At 40.9% G+C, this 23,630-nt stretch overlaps 1 protein-coding gene across 2 annotated transcripts in view; it reads left to right on the forward strand.

Moving 5' to 3' along the window:
- The window catches only part of frmpd1a (FERM and PDZ domain containing 1a), a 42,728-nt gene extending 19,152 nt beyond the window's left edge, over window positions 1–23,576 (forward strand). Inside the window, exons 5-17 of one of the 2 annotated variants that reach the window (XM_086034096.1) lie at window positions 1,799–1,901; window positions 2,044–2,089; window positions 4,002–4,106; window positions 5,332–5,427; window positions 7,968–8,093; window positions 8,818–8,937; window positions 11,431–11,567; window positions 11,752–11,971; window positions 12,227–12,409; window positions 15,524–15,668; window positions 15,820–17,091; window positions 18,319–18,606; window positions 18,700–23,576. In XM_086034096.1, coding sequence (XP_085890222.1) covers window positions 1,799–1,901; window positions 2,044–2,089; window positions 4,002–4,106; window positions 5,332–5,427; window positions 7,968–8,093; window positions 8,818–8,937; window positions 11,431–11,567; window positions 11,752–11,971; window positions 12,227–12,409; window positions 15,524–15,668; window positions 15,820–17,091; window positions 18,319–18,606; window positions 18,700–21,677 — 5,819 coding nt within the window. In that variant the 3' untranslated portion in view covers window positions 21,678–23,576. Of the gene's footprint in view, window positions 1–1,798; window positions 1,902–2,043; window positions 2,090–4,001; window positions 4,107–5,331; window positions 5,428–7,967; window positions 8,094–8,817; window positions 8,938–11,430; window positions 11,568–11,751; window positions 11,972–12,226; window positions 12,410–15,523; window positions 15,669–15,819; window positions 17,092–18,318 lie in introns of both variants that reach the window. The other variant, XM_086034095.1, reaches the window with a different exon arrangement.
- Window positions 23,577–23,630: the final 54 nt, after the last annotated feature.

The raw sequence follows: 23,630 nt of genomic DNA on the forward strand, positions 1-23,630 counted from the left end.
ATACTGCACATTGGGCTGGGCGATATGGCTGAAAAAAAGCAAGGCTTGAAATATATATATATGTATTAGGGGTGTAACGGTTCACAAAATTCACGGTTCGGTACGGGTTTGGTAAAACAATAAGTCTGAAATGCATAAGACTAGGTTGTTTTTTTTATTTAGTTTTAACAGAGAGCAAGTTACAATTCAATTTGCTATAAAGCAAAAAACATTCCCTGTTATAAAAGCACAAAATAGAATTAAAACTTGCGCATTAGGGTTGTTCAAAAATAATAATAATAAAAATAATACTAATAAGAAAGCTTAAACACAGGAAAGCACCCTTTCTTGTATGGATAGAATGAGGTTGCAGATAAAGTCAGGTAGCACTTGCCAACTAGTAACTTAAACTTCATTTTAAGAGCAGCAGAGGACATCTCATGCTCCACCACGGCTCTTGTGCGATTGTATATGACAGGGACCACGGTCTTACTAATATGCACCCGGGATGGAACATTGTAACGGGGCTCCAGGACGTTTAATAAACGTTTGATGCCCGGCTCCTTGACTAAAGCATATGGCCGCATAGATGTTGCTATGTATATGCCGATTGCTTCAGTAATTACTAATATCTTTGGCTCTATCTGCTTTCACTTCTCCAGGCTGCTTAAAAGTAGCGGGGATAGGTTGTTGGTGTTGAGTGGCTTTCTTTTTTCTACCCCGGGTAACTGTATCGGGTCTTACATGTGTTAGCATGTTTGAAGTGTTACCTGCAACATACTGCACGGAGGTCGAACAACGCCGACACACAGTTCTTGTTCGCTCCACCGCTGGCACTCCATCGCCGTCGTACTCAAATCGGAAGCCGAAATATTCCCAAACGGCTGATTTGTGTAGTGTAGACGGCTCCTGTAGCTCCATATGCTTTCTCCCGCACGCACCATTTTTCTTCGACATTTGTTTTGATCTATTTCTTCTTCAAGCAACAAATGTGGCGGTCGCTTGGTCTCAGGCATTGATTTATTTACTTTTTTTTCCATCAGACGTATTTGTTGTATGACTGCGTGCACCAAACCGTGAAGTCTCGGTACGGGATGAATACAAAAACCGTTACACCCCGGCCTTCCTGTGTGGAGTTTGCATGTTCTCCCCGTGCCTGCGTGGCTTTTCTCCGGGTGCTCCAGTTTCCTCCCACGTGTTGGAATTAGCACTTAAAAAAAAAAAAAAATCATGATATGGACCCTATCCAAAATTCTTCTTCTTTACTGAGATCCTTGGACCTGCCCATTGTTCTCAGCATTGGTCAGTCAAATGAATGATTTGGTTAGCTGTTCCCGCTAGAGACTCCTGACTGAGCGTTGTCTGTAATCCAGGGCTGAAGTCAGGAATACCCTGACTAAAAATTAAACAAACACATATTTTCAGGGGTTGCTGATGGTGTAGGGGTACACTCCCCTGAATTGTGTGCAGGCATCGGTTCCCACTCAGTGACTCTGTCTGTGTGTGTCCTGCGACTGGCTGGCGACCAGTTCAGGGTGTAGCTCGCCTTTCGCCCATAGTCAGCTGGGATAGGCCCCAGCACCTCCCCGCAACCCTGTGCAGGATAAGCGGTGTGGAAAATGAGACATCTTTTCAGTTTTATTGCTCAGTGTTTGTTGATGTTAATGTTGTTGAAAAATTACCATTTAAACAGGTTATACTTCCTAAATTTCTCCAGTGAGGTGAAATAACATTGTTTTGTGTTGATAATACACAATATTTTGCAAGTTACACTACTACACTACTTATTTACAACTCGCCAAACACTTTATGCCTCCAGGTGGTCCAGCAGATGGTCGGCTCGTCCCTGGCGACCAGCTTGTGAAGATCAATAATGTTGCTGTCGATGACCTGACCCCTGAGCAAGCTGCTGAAATTATCAGGTCTTCACGTACACTGGCAACTTCATTCAGATACTACACACAATGCATGCGCGAGTAGAACAGAAATTTCAAATTGAACTATCTACCTATATGGCTTTATGAAATCAATTTTACCAGCTCCTCTCCATTTTTTTTTTCATAGGGAGTGTCAAGATTCACTGTCTGTGACTATACTCAGAACAATGCTGGTAAGTCACAGTATGTCACCAATGCCATACACACGGCAATGTGAACAACAGGTCGAGTGTTATTGAAATGTAACTGTTGTTTAACAAACTATGTGTAAATGCGGAGCTGGGCACTTGACCCTGGGTACCCTTCCGGCCGCGACCCCCCGCCCTTATTCATAAAAATTAAATGTGTCATGTATTCATAAAAATGTGTCACCCCCCGCCCCAAAAATGGGCATCCGGCTGGGCCGGAGGGTCCGACCGGTCCGGCCCAGGGACGGACTGCCCAGCTCTGTGTAAATGTCATGTGAAACTGGTTCTTGTTTTAAACTGTATGTTGAGAGCAAGGTGGCCAGAAATACTAAGGTGATTATAGCCAATTGCAGAAAAAACAGTTATTTAGTATCAGGGTAATGTAAAACTTGAATTATTAAAACCACATTAAGTTTGATTCTATTTTTTGTGATCATTGATAGTTTGATACACACCTTTTTTTTCTATGATGATTGTGTGTGTGAGCTCAAACTTTCTTTAAATGCTATACAGGGTGTTGAATTGCATTGTTTTTATAAGACTGATTCTATGAATATTCGTGGATCGTATTTCGGTCAGCCGTCAACGAAACAGAAGTCCATTAGTGACGGATTGAGAAGATGTGTCGGTACTGTCCCGGTTCGCGATGATGACAACGAACACCCCACTTCTGTCAATGCGTCCATCATTTTTTTTCTTAGTTTCCCATCATTGGTCAGCAAAATGGGTGTCCGTCAGTGACAGATTGATGGACCTTCCGTCAGAATTGACAGAGTGCCCACCATCTTTTGTGGCACACAAGTCCTTGAACTTTTCTGACATAGTCCCTTCATATAGTGTGGATGTAGTGTACAATGTTCAGATTAGCAACAAACCTATGAATGAATATGTCATCAAGGTTTGGGGTTGAGCACCACACTGCAAGGCTCTCCTTCTCCTGTCACCAAGGTCCAAACACTACAGTATATCCCTCCTGATTGTGGTGACATGGTTACTTCGTCTGTGTGTGTGTAGGTGTGTGTGTGGGTGTGCAAGAGCCCAAGCATTGCACTTCAATCAGTATCCCAGTCGCAAATTTATGATTTCACTTGTGTGTAAATAATGTGGCTGAACCTCAATAATTCTCCACTATGCCTCTGCTGATAGAAGCAACTCTAATCTCATTTGATTCATGGCTCTCAGCTTCTATATATTACACATCTATATGCATTCTGCGTATTCATGGGCATGTTAGTGAAAATATTATTTAAACTGAATTCAATATGCTCAATAATAATTAATTGAGCACCATAAAAATAATTTAGTATTGTTTGCTTATATAGTGTCACTTGTGTGGGTGGCATGGAGGTATCGTCATTACATTAGTACATCTGCTTCACAGTTCTGAGGTTTGGGGTTCAAATCATGGCTCCGGGCTCCCCAAGCTTGCATATGTTTTCTTCAGACACTCGGGCTTCCTCCCACATTCCCAAAGCATGCATGTTAAGTTAATTAAGGACAATGTGCATAGCTGTAAATGTGAGTGTGAATGGTTGTTTGTCTACATATGCCCTGTGATTGACTGGCAACCAGTCCTTGGTGTACCCCGCCGTTCAACAGCTGGTATGGGCTCCAGCACACTTGCGACCCTAATGAAGACAAATGCCATAGAAAATGGAAGGCTGGATAGATATCAATCATGTGGCTTCTCCATGGCAATTTATTTGTGTAGCATAATTACATTGCCTATTGTCTCACCAGTGGTGCACAACGGCTGAATGCCCACATGACTTGCCTCTAAATTTTATTTTGTTATTCAAAGTACATGGCCTGCCTATTGCCAACTTGCATTATATTAACTGCTGATTAAATTCTGAAAATATCCCACAAACGTTTTAGTACCTTGTATATCTTTCAGGGCCCTAAGTCATCATTTATCACGCCTGAGAAGAGGGCCAAGCTCAAGTCCAATCCCGTAAAAGTTCGCTTTGCTGAGGAGGTGGAGGTCAATGGCCACTCGCAGGTTAGTGTTAACGCAATATCCAGTTACAGTACTTCTACGCTCACTCTCATCTCTGTGAATGTCTTGTTTTCAGATAGTGTAGTGTTTTTGCTGAGCTGCATGACATAGTGCTAACCTCTGGTCATGTGAAATGTTTGTCTTGGGAACGAAGATATATGGGCAATGTCAAAGCATACTGAAACACCTGAATGACAAATATCACAGGTGGTGGTCATACGGACAGATCCCCCCCATTGGATCTATTCTTAGCAGGAGAATTGCATTTCAGATCAACATACTTATGTCATAGTGCAAGATGTAGTAAGTGGTTCAAAAAGTCCTCTAAATTGTTCTTGTTTGCGTGTGAATATGTGTTTAGACTTATACACATATATACACACACATATATATTTACATATACACACACTCAAGATAAGTGATGCCTTTTTTACCACACAAGCCTGGCTCTGGCTGCTCCCATTCTGTTACCGGATGTGAAATTAGCTGGGGAAAAACCACCAAGGCTGGAGAGTGCCCATTACTAATCCCATAGAAAATGCAAGTCGATATTTGCCTCATCTCCCAATAATGACTGTGATTAACAAGCAGGACAAGAAGATCCATGCTAGGAAGAGAGATTTGTGGGGAAGATAGAAGATGCTCTGACCAATTTAAATAAAACAATGGCAGTAATGATGTATGGAATCACTCTGCCATAATTAAATCATCAAAGATGAAATGTTCCCAGGTGTTTTACTGACATATGCCTGTGACATTGTACTTTATGCACCCTAGTTAATGTATTGATGAAATTACCCCATTTTAACGACTAGCTCTGTGTCTATACTTGCCCACTTGATCGCAGTCCATGTTGTCAGGTTTTTGTTTTGCCTGGCTTCCTCAATCGGTTTTATATGATAGATCCCATGGTAGTTAGTATTCATGTTTCTTTGAGTTTTTACTTTTGTGGTTTTGTGTCATTCTAATTTTTTTATCATTTCTTTTGTGTCAAACAACTTTGTAAACACATGTTTAAGTGCTATTATAAATAAAGTGATTCTTGTTTTAGTATTAAAAACTCAATTTTCCGTAATACAGTATGTCCACTTTAATATCTAACCTATTCAAATAAATGCATGATTCAGTTCCTATTGTGTAAAATGTAGTTCACTTTTCATGGCGGGGTTTAGAATGCTCATATTTTTGTCAAACTCCTACTCGACCCAAATCTTTGTATGGCTTGCAGGGCAACTCACTGCTATTCCTGCCTAATGTTCTGAAGGTATATCTGGAGAATGGGCAGACCAAGGCCTTTAAATTTGAACCCAGCACAACAGTCAAGGTAAAAGATATCTATACATTCCTATTATTACATACATGCATACAGTCCACAGGATAACAGATGCAACAAAGCTAAAATATAACTAAACATCTAAAGACTACTAACTAATAGAACTCCCCCAAATAAATGATTTCTTGCACTATATACTGTAATTAAAAGTGCACCTGTTATAAAGCCGCAACAGCTAAATTTAGCCTTAGAAAAAAGTACATACATTGGCAGCTTCACTTTATTAGCTGCGGGTTTCCACATATATTTGATGTATTTGGATCTTTCCAAAGAAAGGTGTGACACCAGGGGCGGAGCAACATGGTGACCAAGACCACACCTGGCATCACTGGCGACCCCACATCTTGGGGAAAATTTTGATAGCTGTGACTTTCCTACCATTGTCACACGGATGCAGTATTCTTAGATCACTTCATACTACATAATTATTTAAAGAACACATTTGCAATTAATCTGAATGCAAACTCTTAAAGAATCTGTCTTTAGTAAAGAACATTGGATTCTTACAGTCATTGTCAATCGAATTAGTACTTTCACACCATTGCAAGCAAACAACATGACTGACAACAGTCAATCATACCATCCAAACTCATGGACTCATGAAATAAAATGCTAATAACATACTAATGTTTCCCAACACATTCATAATACATGCAACAAACGTAGGTTAAAAAAACAACAGCATGTCGAATTGTGGAGAATTAAGAAATGTTTGTGTCATTGTCATTTTTAAGATATGATTTGAATGACTGGACCATCAATTGCAGTATGCAATGTGGTGCATAACTCTAACCCATTATAAGATGCATGATCTTATTTCAAGAAACCCTGAGTGAGTGTGGATGATATGATGATAATTAATTCTTAGTTAGAGAGGGGTTTACGAACAGGGTTCTAAATTTACTTTTTTGAACGCCAGTCAATGTGGCTGGTGACTCTCTATAGCATGGGTCTCCAAAGCCGGTCCTCGGGAGCCCTTATCCAGTTTGTTTAATATGTTTCCCTGCTCTGACACCTAACGAGAAACCGGAAATTTTAAATGCGAACAATACCAGGAGAACAGTCCCGTTCCCATCGATTCTCCAGACTCGATGCCCAACCTTAAGTATTTCTTAGTGACACAATTGCCTCATGCATCACCAGCCAAACCCGGCTTTTAAGTTTTTATCAACACCTGCCAAAATGAATTTTAACCCACATTTGGCGGGCGTTCATTTCGAACCCAGGTTATGAGCATATAAATGCGTGCTTATGGCCATGCCTCAGTGAAATGTTGTCACCCTGGCCACCCCACTGAAACATTTCTGTCAATGTCCCATGTCACACAGATGGAATTTTAAAAAAGTTGTATTTACCTTAAATTCCAGTAAATGTATCAAAAAACAAACTAATGCCTAACATGGCTAGTTACACATGAATCTTCGAGTCAGTCAAGTCATTGGTGTTTGTTTCAAGTGTGTACATGCTCAGTCTTGTCGTAAATTTGGAGTGGCGTCATTGTTTACACACCTGAACATGGTAGTGTCCTATCAAAGCTTGTCCGCAACAGGACAACTTGTTTTTGACTACTTGTAACTTGTGTTCATCAAGCTGTTTCTTAAAAAAACTCTCAACTACCGTGCTAGAATAGATGAATGAACTCCATCTTGATAAATTGTGTGATGTTAAAATCGATCACCTCATCGTCACACGGCTGTAACACGGCTGTTATGATTAAATGTAGTGCCGCATGTAAACAGCAGATCAGAATAGATCACGTCACATGTGAACAGCCGTTTCATTCTAATTGAAATACAAGGCTCCATGTAAACCATGACTGATATGAAGATTCAGTATGAGTGCAACCTCCGACAGTTTCATTGGTCCATTGTGACGTGTTTGGCAATTTCATTGGTCAGATGTGATGAGACTGCCAGTAAATGTATTGGCAGCATGAAGCTCATTTTTAAACTTTCATAAACTAAACATATAATCCAAACACTCAACTCTACCAATTGGTCCTCCATTTCTTAGTGTGGCAATAGCACCAGCTCCTGGTGTCTTCTTCACAATGCAGAGTCAGTGGCTCAAATATTCTCTGTGCTGACCCAACATATCAACATATTTGATCATTAATGTTAAAGATTATTAACATGTACTAAGCCTATTGGCACACATCACACCACAGGTTAATCGATGAGGATAATCAATCTTTGGAGCCTTTGCTGACTTGGTCGGAAGAGGGCAATCATGCTCAAAATCATCCACATGATCTAAATTGTAACATACGGTACGGTATATTTTGACATTAGTGTTGCACTCATGGCAAGCCATTTCCAGTGGCTTATACACCAACAAGAATTTATAAAGACACTTTGTTGCCAGGACCATAGAGTTACCATCACCCGAGTGATAATGCTTCTCTCACTTCACTAAACATACACCTACAAGGTTGAGGTTTAAAATACAAGTTTATTATTATGGTAAACAAATGTTAGTCAGACTGTTTTATCTGGTCTTTCTTTAAATTATTATGATTTTCTTTGCATCAGGACATTGTGATGACGCTTAAGGAAAAACTTTCTCTGAGAAGTATCGAACATTTCTCACTGGTGCTCGAGCAGCTATACAGTGTCACAAAGCTTCTTCTGCTACATGATGAGGAGAAAATACAACAGGTATTCCGACAACACTGCACTTTTTACCCGCTTCCCCAACTGGATGTATTGAAATTGGTCTAGGTACAAGCAACATATCTTTGACATCAGTGCACTGAATTTCATTTATTTGAACACGTTGCAAAAGCTGTGCCTCTATTTATCAAATTTTATTAAAATGGGTTTCTGTTGATGCGCCTCATTCGCCAAAACATTTTGGCATTATTGTTATATAGTATTTTCTGTACATGCAGAATGGTTGAACAAATTGTCATATGTCAAGAATATTTCTATACATTTCCATTAGACTTTTTCCCCAGTTGAATCTTGACTTTAGCTCACAAACAGAACTGTGTTAAAGCATTAGATCAACCAATGCTCAACCGCTTTTTTGAAATAGCTCGTACCAAATGAAGGTAATTGTTGTGGCCTGTGGATGAGAATTTGTGGCCCAAAGTAAGTAGGAAGTAGGAATTCCTACAATGTTGCATGTACACATTTTGTAGGGATTGTCCCATGTTTTTACTTTTTTGATCTGATGAGTAGCAAATACAGTATTTGCTTTGGAGTGATGTACTAATTATTTTGAGAAAGAAATTGGCTTTTGCAGGGGAACCATAAAGTTTTGCTGATTTAACGAATTGTTTAGAAAAATGCACTGTTTTGTATAATTTAATTCTAATATGATAAATGTACCAAAGTAACTGAGAAAATCTGTTAAACATGACTCTTGGTTTGAGTTCAGGTGGTACAGAAGAAGGAGTCCCGTGACTACAGATGTCTATTCCGTGTTTGTTTCATTCCAAAACTACCTGAGACTCTACTACAAGACGATCAGACTGCCTTTGAGTACCTTTACCTGCAGGTATATTGTGGAAACGATCATCTGTATGGCTAGCATCTTACCATCTCTATGCAAAACTGACATTTTTTATATACACTACTTTATTTTCCTTGTAAATATTTTCCATCAAATTCATTGTACGATGCGAAATGTGTTTATTCAACAGGTGTGTTGTATTTCAAAAATCTTGTGATATGTACACTCCATTTACTCACTTCAAAAACAGCGGTTATTTTCATGACCATGCCAACAACTGTACAGTCATACACCAGAGATGGACACTTTACTATTTTTTGCCGGTCCGTCCTCCATCCTTGACCTGGGTACCCTTCCGTCCTCGTCACTCCGTCCTTATTCATAAGAATAATCGACCTCCAACCCCGTCCGTCCTCGTCATTTTAAAGCGCTTCCATCCTTACATTCCGTCCCCCCGGCGCCCCCTAAAAATGAAAAACCCCTGAAAAAAAAAAACACATCCATGCACTCCTAAACATTATTTAAAGCTCATTTGCTGGCTAATTTCCTATGCACATCCACTTACCTTCTGGGAGTATTGTGAGTGGATTGAATTGTTTAACCTGTTTAATCAAGATAGCATTTAACTGCCAACACAAGACCGTCGTGATGTGATGAAGATGATGATGATAATGGTGCGGACTGGAGCAAGCCATTGGACATCACGAGAATATTTAAGATTGAGTAATAATGCAGTACTTGTGTTTTATTGCAAAACTTTAGCGTTCTATCACAAGTCGTTTTCAGTTTTTATAAAATAATTATTGCAAAATAACGCAAGGTTATTTTAAGAGGAAATAAAGACTTCCACTTTTGGGTCGTGTAAATGTATGATGGGACAATAGAGATTTTTACGGCCTAAAGATGTCCCACACAAGGACATATTTCGCATGCTAAGGGATAAGGTACTAAATGTTAACAGTTAGTTAACAAAACAAAATTGCTATCCCGGATTACACACACAAGACAGGCTCGGCGTGTTTCTGTCATGTATTGAACCACTAGAGGCCAGACTACGCATGTGCAATGTGACTGGTGAGAAACACATGAAACGTCTTGTGCAGGTAATTAATGAAGGTGGCAGAGAACAGTGGTCATGCTTTTTAAAAGAACCTAACATGTTCAGTCGGTACTCGACCCACTGAGGGACGAATAGAGGGACGGACGACAACCTACTTCCGTCCTTGCTTAGTCCGTCCTTTTTAAAAGACTTATCGTCCTCCGTCACTCCATGCACAAATTGGGCATCCGCCCGGGACGGACTGAAAACCGTTCTTCGACCGATTCCGTCCCTGGGACGGAATGCCCATCTCTGTCATACACAATTAACTCTCTATACTGTATGTAGGACCTGGTTGTAGGAATCAGTAAAGTGCAAACAGACCTATTCATAAATGAGACGGAGGACCTTAAGATTTAATTTCACAATATAGAAGGTTTGAAAAACAGACTTGATATGATGTACAAATGCTTTAAACAGCATGGTGGTCTATTGGTTAGCATGTCAGCCAACTGTGTTTGTGGATTTAAAGGATTACGGTTAGGGTTAGGGACCCGGATTACACTGTTACCCCGTTGGTCCTTGTCTTTTTAAAGCGCTTCTGTCCGTGATGAAGATCAAGCCAAGGGGAGATCAGGACGATATTTAAGATTTAGTAATAACGCAACACTTTGTTGTTATCCTTTCGGCTCATCCCTTCAGGGGTCGCCACAGCGAATCAAGCGCACGCTGTATTAAATTTTATTGCAAAACGTTTGCATTTTAACGCAATAGTTTTCTGTTTTTATAAAATAATTATTGCAAAAAATAATGCAAGGTTATTTCAAGAGGAAATCCTGCCAGGATTCCAGCATTCATAAGGTCTGAGCCAGAGACTTGAAAGGAGCCTTTTAGATAAATATAATGTGCCACAGACATTCACTGATTAAAAAATCAATAGAGCAATGCATGCATGCATTATCTGTACCGCTTCTCCTCACAAGGGTCGCGGGGCGTGCTGGAGCCTATCCCAGCTGTCTTTGGGCAGTAGGCGGGGGACACCCTGAACTGGTTGCCAGCCAATCGCAGGGCACACAGAGACAAACATCCGCACTCACAATCACACCTAGGGGCAATTTAGAGTATCCAATCAACTTACCATGCATGTTTTTTGGAATGTGGGAGGAAACCGGAGTGCCCGGAGAAAACCCACGCAGGCACGGGGAGAACATGCAAACTCCACACAGGGAGGCCGGAGCCGGGATCGAACCCACGACCTCTGAACTGTGAGGCGGACGTGCTAACCAGTCGACCACCGTGCCGCCTCAATAGAGCAATATTAAGATTAAATTTGTGGGAGAACAATGTGAGCAGGTTGTTGCTGTACTGTACAAGCTTTAAAGTGTGGTAGCTTTCTTCAATTATATACCGAAGAGCCTGGCAAAAGTCCAGCATGTTTAGAATAAAAGCAAATGGGAGTAAATCAGGAAATATGGGACTGACTGGTGTGTTTGTGTTAGGGAGTGAATGATGTCCTGCAAGAGCGCTTTGCAGTGGAAATGAGGTGTAACACCGCTCTGCGACTTGCCGCACTGCACATCCAGGAGAGGTTGGCCAGCTGTGGACTGTCCCCAAAGACCAGCCTGAAGATAGTGACGTAATGAAACACACATTACTTTCTTCATTTTAGAAAGAGAGCATTACACTGCATGCAATGTATCCACTACATTGGAAACTAACACCATTGGAGTTTGAACTGTTATTTTAAAATCTCTCTGGAGTATTTTTGCAACTTTAATTCTCTTAACTGGTCAAGTTGTGTGTTGATGTGTTTGCTCCAGTAAGACGTGGGGCATCGACAACTTTGTTTCATCCACATTGCTGAGAAACATGCGAGAGAAAGATTTGATGAAGGCCGTTAGCTTCCAGCTGAAGAAGAGCCAATCACAATATGATTCCAAACAGAAGAGCCTGACAGTCAACCAAGCACGCATAAATTACCTGGAAGAGCTGAGTGAGCTCAAGTCTTATGGTGGGAAATCTTTTAGTGCAACCATGATGGTAAGGATTTCACATTTTGATGTTACGCATTTATTCATTAATAATTGTATTATTTGCGGCACACCTAGTGGTTATTGATTATTATCATAATAACTATGTGCTCTGGCTGGCAAGGAGTCCTTTACACAAAGTCACACTCTGGGATAGCCTCCAGTATATCCTATCTTTGAATTTAATTAATGGTGTAGAACATTGATATTTGCATTAAAAACATATCTACCGTGTGTGGTTAACAAGCCCCCCTCCTCTTTTCAGCTGCAGGACCGAGAGTCCACAGTTACACTGTTGGTGGGTGCTCGTTATGGAGTGAGTCAGGTGATCAACCACAAACTTAGCATCCTGTCCACCCTCACAGAGTTTAACAGCATCACACGTCTCGAGCTCGTTCCTGAGTCTGATAAGGTCAGCTTGGTTAAAATATACCTGCAGGACATTATGGTAAGACCCTGAGGATTTACACATTGTGTGTAAATGTGTTTCTCCATGCATTTACAGTATGTAGTAAAAATTATTGACAGGTTTCCTGCACTCTTTTTACTCTTGTTTTTTAATGTACAGTATCAACCAATCAAGACAACAAAAAAAGCTTTGTTGTTCTAAGAACCTATTCCACAGCAGTCATTTTGACAAAATACAGATGCTCCTCAGTTTTACAATAGAGTTCCATTCCTTCAGTGGTGACGCAACCCAAAGTCAGAGTTATGCTATACTAACACTGTAGTAATGTCATAATTACAGTAAATATCTGTGAGAAATGACACAAACATGGCCATAAATATAAAACTATCAAATGAAAAAATGGGAGTAAAACGGTAACGAAGCATGCCTTCTTGCGCGTTTTTACAACCTTGTAATATTGGAGCTGCGGTAAACTGAGGACACCCTGAAGTTAGACAGAACCATCACAGATGAGTCCAAAGTTAGCTAAAAGTGAATGACTTAACTTGACCCCAATCACTGCAAGTTTTAAAACATTCATACCAGCGTGAAGAAACAAGTGCAGCCGCACAAAGTGAAGCTTCATTGGCATATTATTATCTCCATTAATGGAACTGTGCGCTAATGGTAACTTTACCCATCATAGAATAGTAAACAAAATCACACTGCATTGGATTGTTCTAGTGTCAGTATCATAATTAAACTTGCTAGATCATGCCAAACAGCCACAGCTTTGTGAAGCATAACTAATGGTGAGTGACTTTTTTCGCCATTTGTTTTTATTTTGGTCCTTGAAAGTAATTGTATGTTGTCACAAAAAAATGCTTTTATTTAAAAAAAAAAAAAAAATGCGTATATGTGGGTACTTCGTCCGGGTCGGGGTCTCCCACATGGAGCTCCTTGCAACTTTGTCATTTCCCCCACAAACACCTCCAGGGCGACTACCTGAGCCGGGTAACCAAAATATAAGCGCCGCGAGCGGCCTCCTCACCCAACTCTGGGCTGACTCGTCACACCAATGCACCGACCAATAAGCAGCCATGAACCGCCATTGGAGGGCCCCCATCATAGGGCCAGCAGGCCTCGCAACAGGTTTCGGGCGAACGGCTCCTCTGCCTGTGGGTTGCTTTCTAGCAGAACAGGATGCGCCACAATCCTGCGGCTGGCCTTCCAGCGAGTGCCGCGTTGCTGGTCTCAACGATTAAATCATGCAAGTCTAATACACACGGCCCATAACTCAAACTTGAAACCTTCCAAGCCTTTGTATGATCGCAAAGACTTACAGGTGTAGTTCTTTTTTTACGTTGCGATAGTTGTAAAAAAAAACCACTCCTGCCGCTAAACACTAATTTTATCACTACTCTCCATTGTAAATCCTTCGACTGCTATTCTGCCAGCATGGCTGCATAAACAAATGCACACAGGATCAGTCATGTGATGTCTGTAGCACTGTTGGTGGCACATAGGACGCAACCATTTCTTTTTGAAAGAAGCAGAGGTCAGACTAGGAGTAAATTCTAAACGCACTTATTCTACACATTATGGAGACAAAATAAGCAACATTTATAGTCACATTTTGAATTTAGTATTGATAGATTCATTGCCAACAGGATCTCAAGCGTTTGGTACCTCTTGCCACCCTGTAAAACGGCCTATGGGTGTTGTGCTCTCAATTTAGTTGCACTCTCTACTAATAGTTTTTTTGTTGCGTTTAATGCACATCTAAAACCTTTTTGTCATTCCATTTTTAAAGTTCAAAATTGAGATAAAATGTATTTCTCTATTCTTTATTATATTAATAATATTCATTTGCTGAATATTTTATGTCATGTTATCTGTAGCATCTAAGGAAAATCTGATTTCATGCAGTGAACAATGGTTTATATTTGGGGTGTAACGGTACGCTAAATCACATTTCAGTTCGGTTCGTTTTTTTGGAAACTTCGGTTCGGGATATTTTCGGTACAAAATAACCGATTTTTTTTTTTTAAATATGTTTATTTTGAAAAGTTGACAAGTAAATGGTACATGTTTTAGAAAAAATAAATAAAAGCAAACCATTCGGGTGATATTTATAAGAAATTACACCATAATAACAAATACACTAACAATAAAGATCTCTTAATTTTGTAAATTATTAAGACACTGAAATCTTTAAACACTCAGCAGCAATAGCCTATGACACACCTAAGAATTCAAGTTAAAGACAAGTTGTCATTACAGTACATGTATACACTTTTTGTGATTAAAAAAAAAATACATACAATAACAGTTACAATTATTGCTAACTATACTAAAACTCTTTTTATAATGAAAAAACTACAGTAACTTTAAAAAGTCTTTATGAAATTGTATACACTTTTTAGGCATTAAAATCTTGTCCAACAGCATATTGTAACGAATTGGGTTATCTGTGTTGTGGTCGGATTTGTGTGTTGCCGAGTTGCATCATACGGCAAGCGAGTGGAGCAGCGGAGAAAGAAGTCCGCGTGCAGTTGTACTTGGATTAATAAAAACGTGATTATTAAACTACGACTGACGACGGCGCTACAATATAAATCTCGCTATTTAAGTTTAACGTTTTGGGCTAAAACGACTGCTTGCTTCCTCGTCTAAGAAACATTCACAGTCGGATGATGCGGTGCATGTTCGACGTGCTAGCCGCAACATAGTTGCCGATTTCATGTAGCAATGTCGGCACACAACTTTCTGACTTATCCACGCACCTTTCCCCATCGGCGATGGGGACCAGGAAAGCCAGAATGTTCCCAACAGGAGACCGCAGTGTACGCGGGGACCTTCGAGCTCTGGCTCTTTTCTGACTCTCTCCTTTGTGCCGCCACTCTCGTCTGCCGCACGCAACAGCCAGCGTCCGTGAGTAAGCTCGCGCTAAAAAGTGAACCGACCCAAAAGCAAGTGGGCCGAACCGAACATGCAACACCGAAACGTATTAATACACCCGAGTGTACCTTTACACCCCTAGTTTATATGTGTATATTTGTTTTCATTGTGATTGATCATTGATCATCAAGTCTTAACTGACATTACAGTTTGTGTTCTTATACTTTTAATCTCCTTCTTTGTCCCATTATTGTTGGTTTCTCTCATCCTCAGCCAATAACACTACTACTGGAGACAGTTGCAGCGAAGGATATGTCATGTCTAATAGCAGGATACTTTCGAGTGTTTGTTGACCCCAATATCAACATCTTTCCCTGGACGGATGTCCCAAAAAAGCACAGAGTGTCCGCTGAAGAAGGTACATGGACAGCTCACATAATCAAATCAAATACAGTTCTGGAAATGTCCAGAAGTCCCATTTGGCTCAGAGCAATAAAACATAGAAGCAATTAAAACAGAGTTTTGGATGCATTCAGCTGTTGAGCACTAATTTGCATTTCGGTCCACAGGTTATGTTTCACGTTGTGGTAGTGACTCGGACCATTCGTCCGACTTAGACATGGAGCCGCCTGTCACCCATCCGTCTTTCAATGCCAGGCGCCGCCTACGTATCAGAACATCTTCAGACAAAAGACGAGAAGGGCACACCAGGAGAAACAAGCATGACAGTGATTTTAGGAATAACAAATCGTCAGACAAGGGGCAAAAAGAACAGAATGATGTTGATACAGAAAAAGAAAATCATCTACCTGAGTGTGAGAATGAGGACAAACTGCTCGAGGAGAAAGAAGCCCAAAATGTTGGACAACCAGACAAGGATGACATGAAACTTGAAGATGAGATGCAGGACTCAAAGTTGGGAAGTGGAGTGGCAGAGGACCAGCGGTCACTATCAGATTCTTGTCATACTGACTCTCGTACTGTTACCAGCCCTTCCAGTGACTCTCTAGACCTCCTGGAGGAAGACGACTTGATTTCATGCTCCTCTTCCTCCATGCATACAATTGTTCCAGCACAAAATCATGCTCAACCCTCTTCAGCGCTTGAACTTTACCCATACGTGCACCCAAACTCTGAGGTCAACCTACTTATTCCTCCACCTGCTCATTCCCATCCTCTTCTTCACCTCACATCTTACAGTAGTGATGAAGGGGGCAACAGAAAGCCTGATGCCGTAGTTGATCCCCAACACTTGGAAGCTGCCCCCACCTTGCTTGACATTCACCTTACCAGTCAGTCCACCAGCTCCTACACTGAAGACGACATTATGTGTTTTGCTGAGCTCTCTCGTCTTGTGGACCTCCTCCCGAGCCCTCCAGAGGCCAGTGACGATGAAGAGGATGAAGAAACAGACTTGAAGAAAGGGAGAAATATGCCGAATGACAACAAGGAGGACACTTTAAGGAGAACATGTGAAGTAAAACAAACAAGCATCAAGAGCAGTATTAGAGGACAGCCACAGTCCCCATCCTTGTCCTCGGCCTCTTCCCACTCTGACTTTGTGTTCAACTTTGACCACAGAGATGCCAGCTGCTACTACAAACTCTGCTCCAACATCACCCCTGACAGTGCCCGTAGCCTTTCCCAGCCAGTGAATGAAACTCAGAGAGGAGACAAGGAGAAGATGGAGGAAAAGCAGCATCAAGCTAATGGACTGGAGTCAGCTCCCATCCTACAGCCACCACCTGGCTTTGGAGACAGCAGCTCTGATGAGGAGTTCTTTGACGCCAGAGATGGCTTCACATCACCTGATGACCCAATGTCGGGCATGGAGCTAAAAGGTCATACTGTTTCCTTAATGAGGTTTCTTTGAGTGACTTATATGATTGTGTGTTCAGAATCACTTAATCGTGTATTCAGTTCAACTGAGACCACATACAAAAAAACAGTAATTGATGTGTGATTTGATGAATTCAATCAATCAAACTAATTGTTGCACAAAAACATATTTTTTTCTTTTTTTTTTTTTACTATTAACACTTTCAATGCTAGCCATCGTACAGCATTTCTCCTAAATAGGGATGCAGGTGTGCTTGGAGCGTATGGCAGCTGTTGAGAGATGGGTTTCACTCTCTACTGGTTGCTAGTCATTCGCAGGGCATATAGAGACAAACAACCATTCACACTCACATTCACAGCTTCAGAGTGTTGAATTAACCTAACATGCATGTTCTTGGAATGTGGGAGAAAGCCTGAGTATCCAGAAAGAGTCAATGTAAGGATGTGGTGAAAATGCAAAGGCCAGAGGTGTGATTCGAACCCCAAATCTCAGAACTATGACGTAGATGTGCTGACCATTCATGACTGTGCTGTCTGTTCTAATTCTAACTCTTGTTAATAAATAACACCATGAATATTTGATACTAACTCACAATCAGAGATATGAGGTTGTATTGGATTGGGCTATTATATGCAGCAGACGTTTTTTTTTTCATTCCCATATGACAACATCCATGTAAAGTGAAGACTCTAAATTGTCCCTAGGTGACTCCATGAGTGTGAATGGTTGTTTGTCTACATGATCGATGTGATTCTTGGGTGACCAGCACCATTAGTACCCAACATCTCCCCTCAAGTGATCTACGATAGCTACATCTCACCCAAGGAAAGGACAGGTTACGTGGCAGGCAAGGATAGATGGACAATTAATGGCTATTGATTTGAAGATTAATGGCTATCAAGGTTGTCATACAAACTACAAGTGGTGCAAAAATAAAAAAAAAAAACCTTAAACTAGTTTAAATGTGAATTATCCAGCATGCCAATTACTATAGTATGTGTGTATAGTACTTTGTTACAACTGTGTCATTTGGTTTATTATCCCATTGTGAATACATGCTTTGAGGAGAGAAGAAAAAGAAAAGTTTTACCTCCATTGACCTCCCAGTAGACAACATGACAGTCAGATATGAATTACCTTCTGCAGTTGGGGTTAATAAGTATGTAATGTATAGTAACTGATTCAAAAAGACTAAATAAAAGTTTGTCTGTTGTCCTTTTTATTACAGATAATTGCACTGAGATGAAGGTGGATTTTGTAAAATCACTCAATCTTAGTGACATCAGAGTCTCTGTGGGAAATGCAAATAAAGATGAAAAATCAGAAGAGGAGCGACAACAACGGGACATAGAAGGATGTGGCAAAAAAGCATTGTATGAGCTGAGAAAAAGATCCCGTAAGCGTCGTTCCTTCATGGAAACGGATTATACCTCGAGAGTGTCATACCCAGAACCCCATCCAACATCGATACAGGACCGGGTCAATTCCATGCTCAATAGCAACTTTGTGGCCACAGGTAGCGATGCCCACACACCAAGTTCTGAGCCTGAGCCTTTAGAACAAATCTATAATCCAAGTCCTACTCTCTCCTCTTTTACTTACTCTGAAGGGGAACCAGCACAGCTTGAGTCGAAACCCATTTCCTCCAATAGTGGAAACAATGAGCAAACTCGAGACCCTGTGGCATCAGGAACCAGGAGCAGGAAACAAGAAATGGAGATGGAACCTGATTCAATGGAATCAAAATCTGTCACAGATCACGTTACGATAGTAGCTCCTTCTATCACTGTTGTGCGATGTCGAGTAGATCCACAAGTAAGAGAGAATGCTGATTGTAGGGATGGAAGACCGGAGAAAGGAAGAGACCAGGAAAGAGAGGGAGATAGAAAACCAGAGGAAGACAAGGAGCAAAGAGTGCCACAGAATGGACCATTCACTTCAGATATCTTCTTGTTGAAGGCTACTGAGAACCAAGATAATTCAAAAGGACCAATTAACTGCAGTGAAGGTGTGCTCAAGGCTGTCAAATTGAATTCACGCTTGATGGAGTTGAATAGCAAGAGTGTCCACCAGATTGCCTCTGTTCAAAATTCACATGCAGAGGATGATATACCTGAAGATGACGCAATGCTTGTTTCATTTACGCCCCCACCTCCTCCACCCTCATCCCCTCTGCCCCCAATACCGATTTGTAACAAATCCCAAAGTGGTTGCTTGCATGAAGAATGCACAAGAGACTCAACCAAAATATCGTCATCCAACTGTGAGGAGGAACAAAACAAAGTCAACAACTCACAGTTAAATTTAGAAATCATGACAAATGAAGATGAACCTCCTGATATGATTACACTGACTATGACTGCTAGTGATGAGGTTACTGACAGCATGAATTCTGATGTGTTTGATGATGACGATTTGATAAATGCTTACATTGAAAAAGATGTTGACAGAAACGATTGGATAACAGCTAACACTTGCAGCATGGGTGCCAACTCACCTACGGGAAGGGATCAATCTGAGCTGAGCATTAAATGTCTCAGCAATTCAACCACTGTGGCCAATACAAAAAGTAATGCTCATTCTGAATACACTGACACTGTAAACTCCATCACAGCTAAGCTTGGAGTTGTAACAGGTGTCATAAATCCTACTTTTGATTCAGGGGCTGGATTGAAAACTGAAATTTCAAATTCTTCATGTATGACTGAAACTATACATACACCAAGAGAAGAATACCCTTCTCCAGGTTCTAATTCGAGCGCACTTCAAGTTAACACTGCCATGGGCCATGAGCTTGCCAAAGAGCCTCCTCTGCCAACTCACTTGATCTTCCAGTCCTGTTCCCCCAGCATCATGGGCCGTTTGTCTGCCTCCACACTCAGAGGAAAGATTCAAAAGTTGCCTCTTTATTTGTCACGTTCCCAAGAGACCCTGAACAAAGTTGGGTGGGAGAATGAAGCCCAAAGTCCTGTTAGGGACAGCGAGGCCAACATTCATATCTCACACATTGTAAAAAACATTCATGATGACACAGAAGTCACTGAGACTATGACAGAGGTACTGGAGTCAGATGATTCAGATACAACTGTTACAGGATCAGAAGTAGAGTGTGAATTCTTTGTTGAAACAGCCTCAGCTAATAACTCAGGTTTAGTATCAGAACTAAAGGAAGCACCAGCTAAGATCTTGTTTAACTATGAAACCGCATCCTTACCTGTCTTAGTTGAACCTGAACCACAACATAAAAATACATTTTTCCCTGAAGCTAACAAGAATACTGTGGGGCCAATAACAGAGCCCCCAATTTCCACGCTCAGTAGCCTCCGAAGAGATTCTACAGGCCTTACACTGGACACGCCTGGTCCTATAATAGTACCTCCAGAATCAAAGATGAGAGATGCAACAACCAGTGAAAGCATTCCAGGTTATAAATTAAGCACTCAGTCAACCCACAGCCCTCCTCCGATTGTGGTGACTACACAAAATCTCAATGGGCCGGCACTACATTTTCATAGTCAGTCACAAATTGCGCAACGGACCAGCAGGGACAGGCCTTTGATGGGTCTTTGTGGACCAGCAGAACAGACAATGGAGTCATCGCACCCACTTTCTTCAGGCTGCAGGGTGTTTACATTCTGGGAGGAACCATCCCAAGTGTCATCAGAGGTAGGGACTGCTCTAAATTTGAAAACTGAGATTGGGTGCACATCCGTGCTGACATCCAGGTGTGAGTCAGTAGTCGAGGGATTAAATATGGATGCTTGTGGTTGCCCAGCAGTCTACACCAACTGCTTCAACAGAGAGGGCAGCTTTGACGAGGATTTGACCGTCTATGAGTTCTCATGCCAAGGCAGTGGTGAAACGCAAAATTCAAGATTACCTCTTCCACTCATGACCGATCCTCCATCATCTTTTCTTACATCTTCTTCTACACACTCTCCCTCCTATCCACACGTTCTACCCTCCTCCCCAACGTCTGAGCTCAGTCCCCTCCTTTCACCACTATCTGATGCAGAGTATCTTCACACTCAAACACAAAAGGACACCATTAATCGCCTTAGAAAGCAACGTTACCCAGAACCGCCCACTGGGTTCCAAGTTCTACGTGCGGATGTTGATCAGCTTCTTTCTGTCCTGGAAAATAGCAGTGCTGACCGTTCTGTAGTTGGTCGAGGAGGTTTCCACCCAAGAGAAACATGTGCTTCCCACTTTACAGAGAACAAGCAAGTTCTCCAAACGGAGGCAAGGCGGTTAACAGCATCTTGCCAAAAAGTGGTGGCCATTGACCAGAGTCCAGAGAAAATGCTCAACTCTCTGGCTGATAGTTTCCGGACCCTCGTGGAGTTGGCAGGCGCATGCATATGGTTTTCTAGTTGCGACAGGTGTAAGCAGAGGAATGCAGAAGCAGTTGCTGGTCTGCAAGATGTGGCACGCTCATTCAGGGACTTCTGTCTGGCAGCAGAGCGAGCCGGCAGAAAACATAGCTGCCATGACCTTAGCACCAAGCTGCTAGCCAAACAGTGCACTGCACTCACTGCATCTGTCTTCTGCCTCACTCAAATCTTTCGTACTCTCACTGCACTGTGAGGTGGTAAGAACCGCTGGTGCAAACCTACAGCTGGCATGTTTATGGGTTGAATGGTGATGTGCATGTGTTTACTGACTGTATGATATGCACAAACCCAACATTTTGCCAGTAACCCACCTGCAATCTGCCTAAGCAAATCTGCTTGCATTACAGTGTAGATTTGTACTTGAATGTAATCTGTATTATGTTTATCAAACAATTCACCTGATGAACGTTGTTTCAGAGTTTCATTGAGTAGGCAAGGAATGTAAAGCACAGGTGTCAAACTCAAGGCCTGGGGGTCATATCCGGCCCGCCACATAATTTTGTGTGACCCACGAAGGTAAATCGCCCGACTTCATGTTTCTTGCTAAAATACAAATTGTCTTTGATTTTAATGAAATGTTGCAAATGTTTTCTTTCTTACCAATCACACTTTAAAAATAAATGGAATAGTATTTGAACAAACAACATTTTCCTGGATTCTGGTTTGAAAAACTTGTTATCCATCTATTTGTTGTGTATATGTAATAACGTGAGGTAATCATACATTTACATCGATTCACAGTCATAATGGCCCACCGAGGGAAACCAAAACTAGGATGTGGCCCGCAGGAAAAAAATGAGTTTGACACCTCTGATAAGTATAAGAACATATTTGTAATTGTTTACAAACATAGCTTTACTCTCAGGAGTTTTGGCTTACAGCAGCGGTGGGCCTTTTACTTTTGTTTCCCTGAGACTGTTTTCCCTAAAACAGAAAATTAGATAATGTAATAAAAGAAATACTGTAGCTAATGCTTAACAAAATTAAGGTCTTACAATTTGTTGGATGTTTTTAGGTTTGCCATAGTATTTTGTTCAATCTTCTCATTTTATACCTTAGGGCCAAATATTTATTAAAATTTGTGTACTGCAGCATACAGCATATAATCTTTTTCCTTTTAAGGCTTACAGTGAGAAATTATTTGAATGTTATTGTTTACAAAACCAAAAACAGTGAGATATGATTCTGTGAAATTACACGAATCAAGCCTATAACTGTGTTTGCAATTTTATAAACCATTTTGCAGAATCATTGCATTAATCATTAACCTACAGTTAAGGTTAGGGTGTACATTTCTTTAAATATTCTCCAATTTGTTTGGTATAACTTTGGAAAGACTGATATCGTCAGTTCAACAGTTCTTGCTTTCACTACCTCCAGTTGAACTTCATGTTCTTGACTGCATGGTCATGTTACTCAACCAATTGATAGCACTTTTGCGGGGGGCTGAAGGAATGACAATTTGATCATTTTAACAGCATTGTGATTAACACTAAGTGCATTTTAGGATCAATTTACCAGTATGTAACAACTCTAGGAAACCTAGTAAACTGATGATCAATTGGACCCACCCGGTTGGATTTGGGGCCCGAACAGAGCAGACAAAGACTGGTTATCAGCTGTGTGCTTTTTCAATATTTAATTGACGAAGTGTTCAAGGGGTCCAGAGAACAGCAGTCACACTATTCAGTCTCTGGACTCTTTTTTTTTTTTTGTTTGTTTGGGGTTTTTTTTAGATATGTGAACCTGTTTATTTATCACAAAGTTGTATGCACATGCGACTGGAGCATGTCTAAAGAATATTTTTCACTGCAGAGGCACTGGAAACACAATATTCAATTGTATACAATGGCTGTTGTACCTGAACACTGTATTTCTTTAACTCCAATGGAATATAATACATTCTGACTGTAACTGTTACTTTCATATAAAAGCAAATGTTTTTATCACTATCATATGTGCTGCAGAGGCATGCAGTTAAGCCATACTATGCGTTGTTGTATCAGGGATTGTCTGAATGGCTGAATGGTGACTTGTTGCCCTTGCTTTGTACTGCTCCAATGAACTATTAAAATTACATTCAGATTGGTTTTTTTTTTGTTCTTTTTTTTTAATTGTTTGTGACTGTGATTCAATAGAAACCACC

This window comes from Filicampus tigris, chromosome 6 (assembly GCF_054856515.1).
Source record: "Filicampus tigris isolate MCC_2025a chromosome 6, RoL_Ftig_1.0, whole genome shotgun sequence".
Lineage (NCBI taxonomy): Eukaryota > Metazoa > Chordata > Actinopteri > Syngnathiformes > Syngnathidae > Filicampus > Filicampus tigris.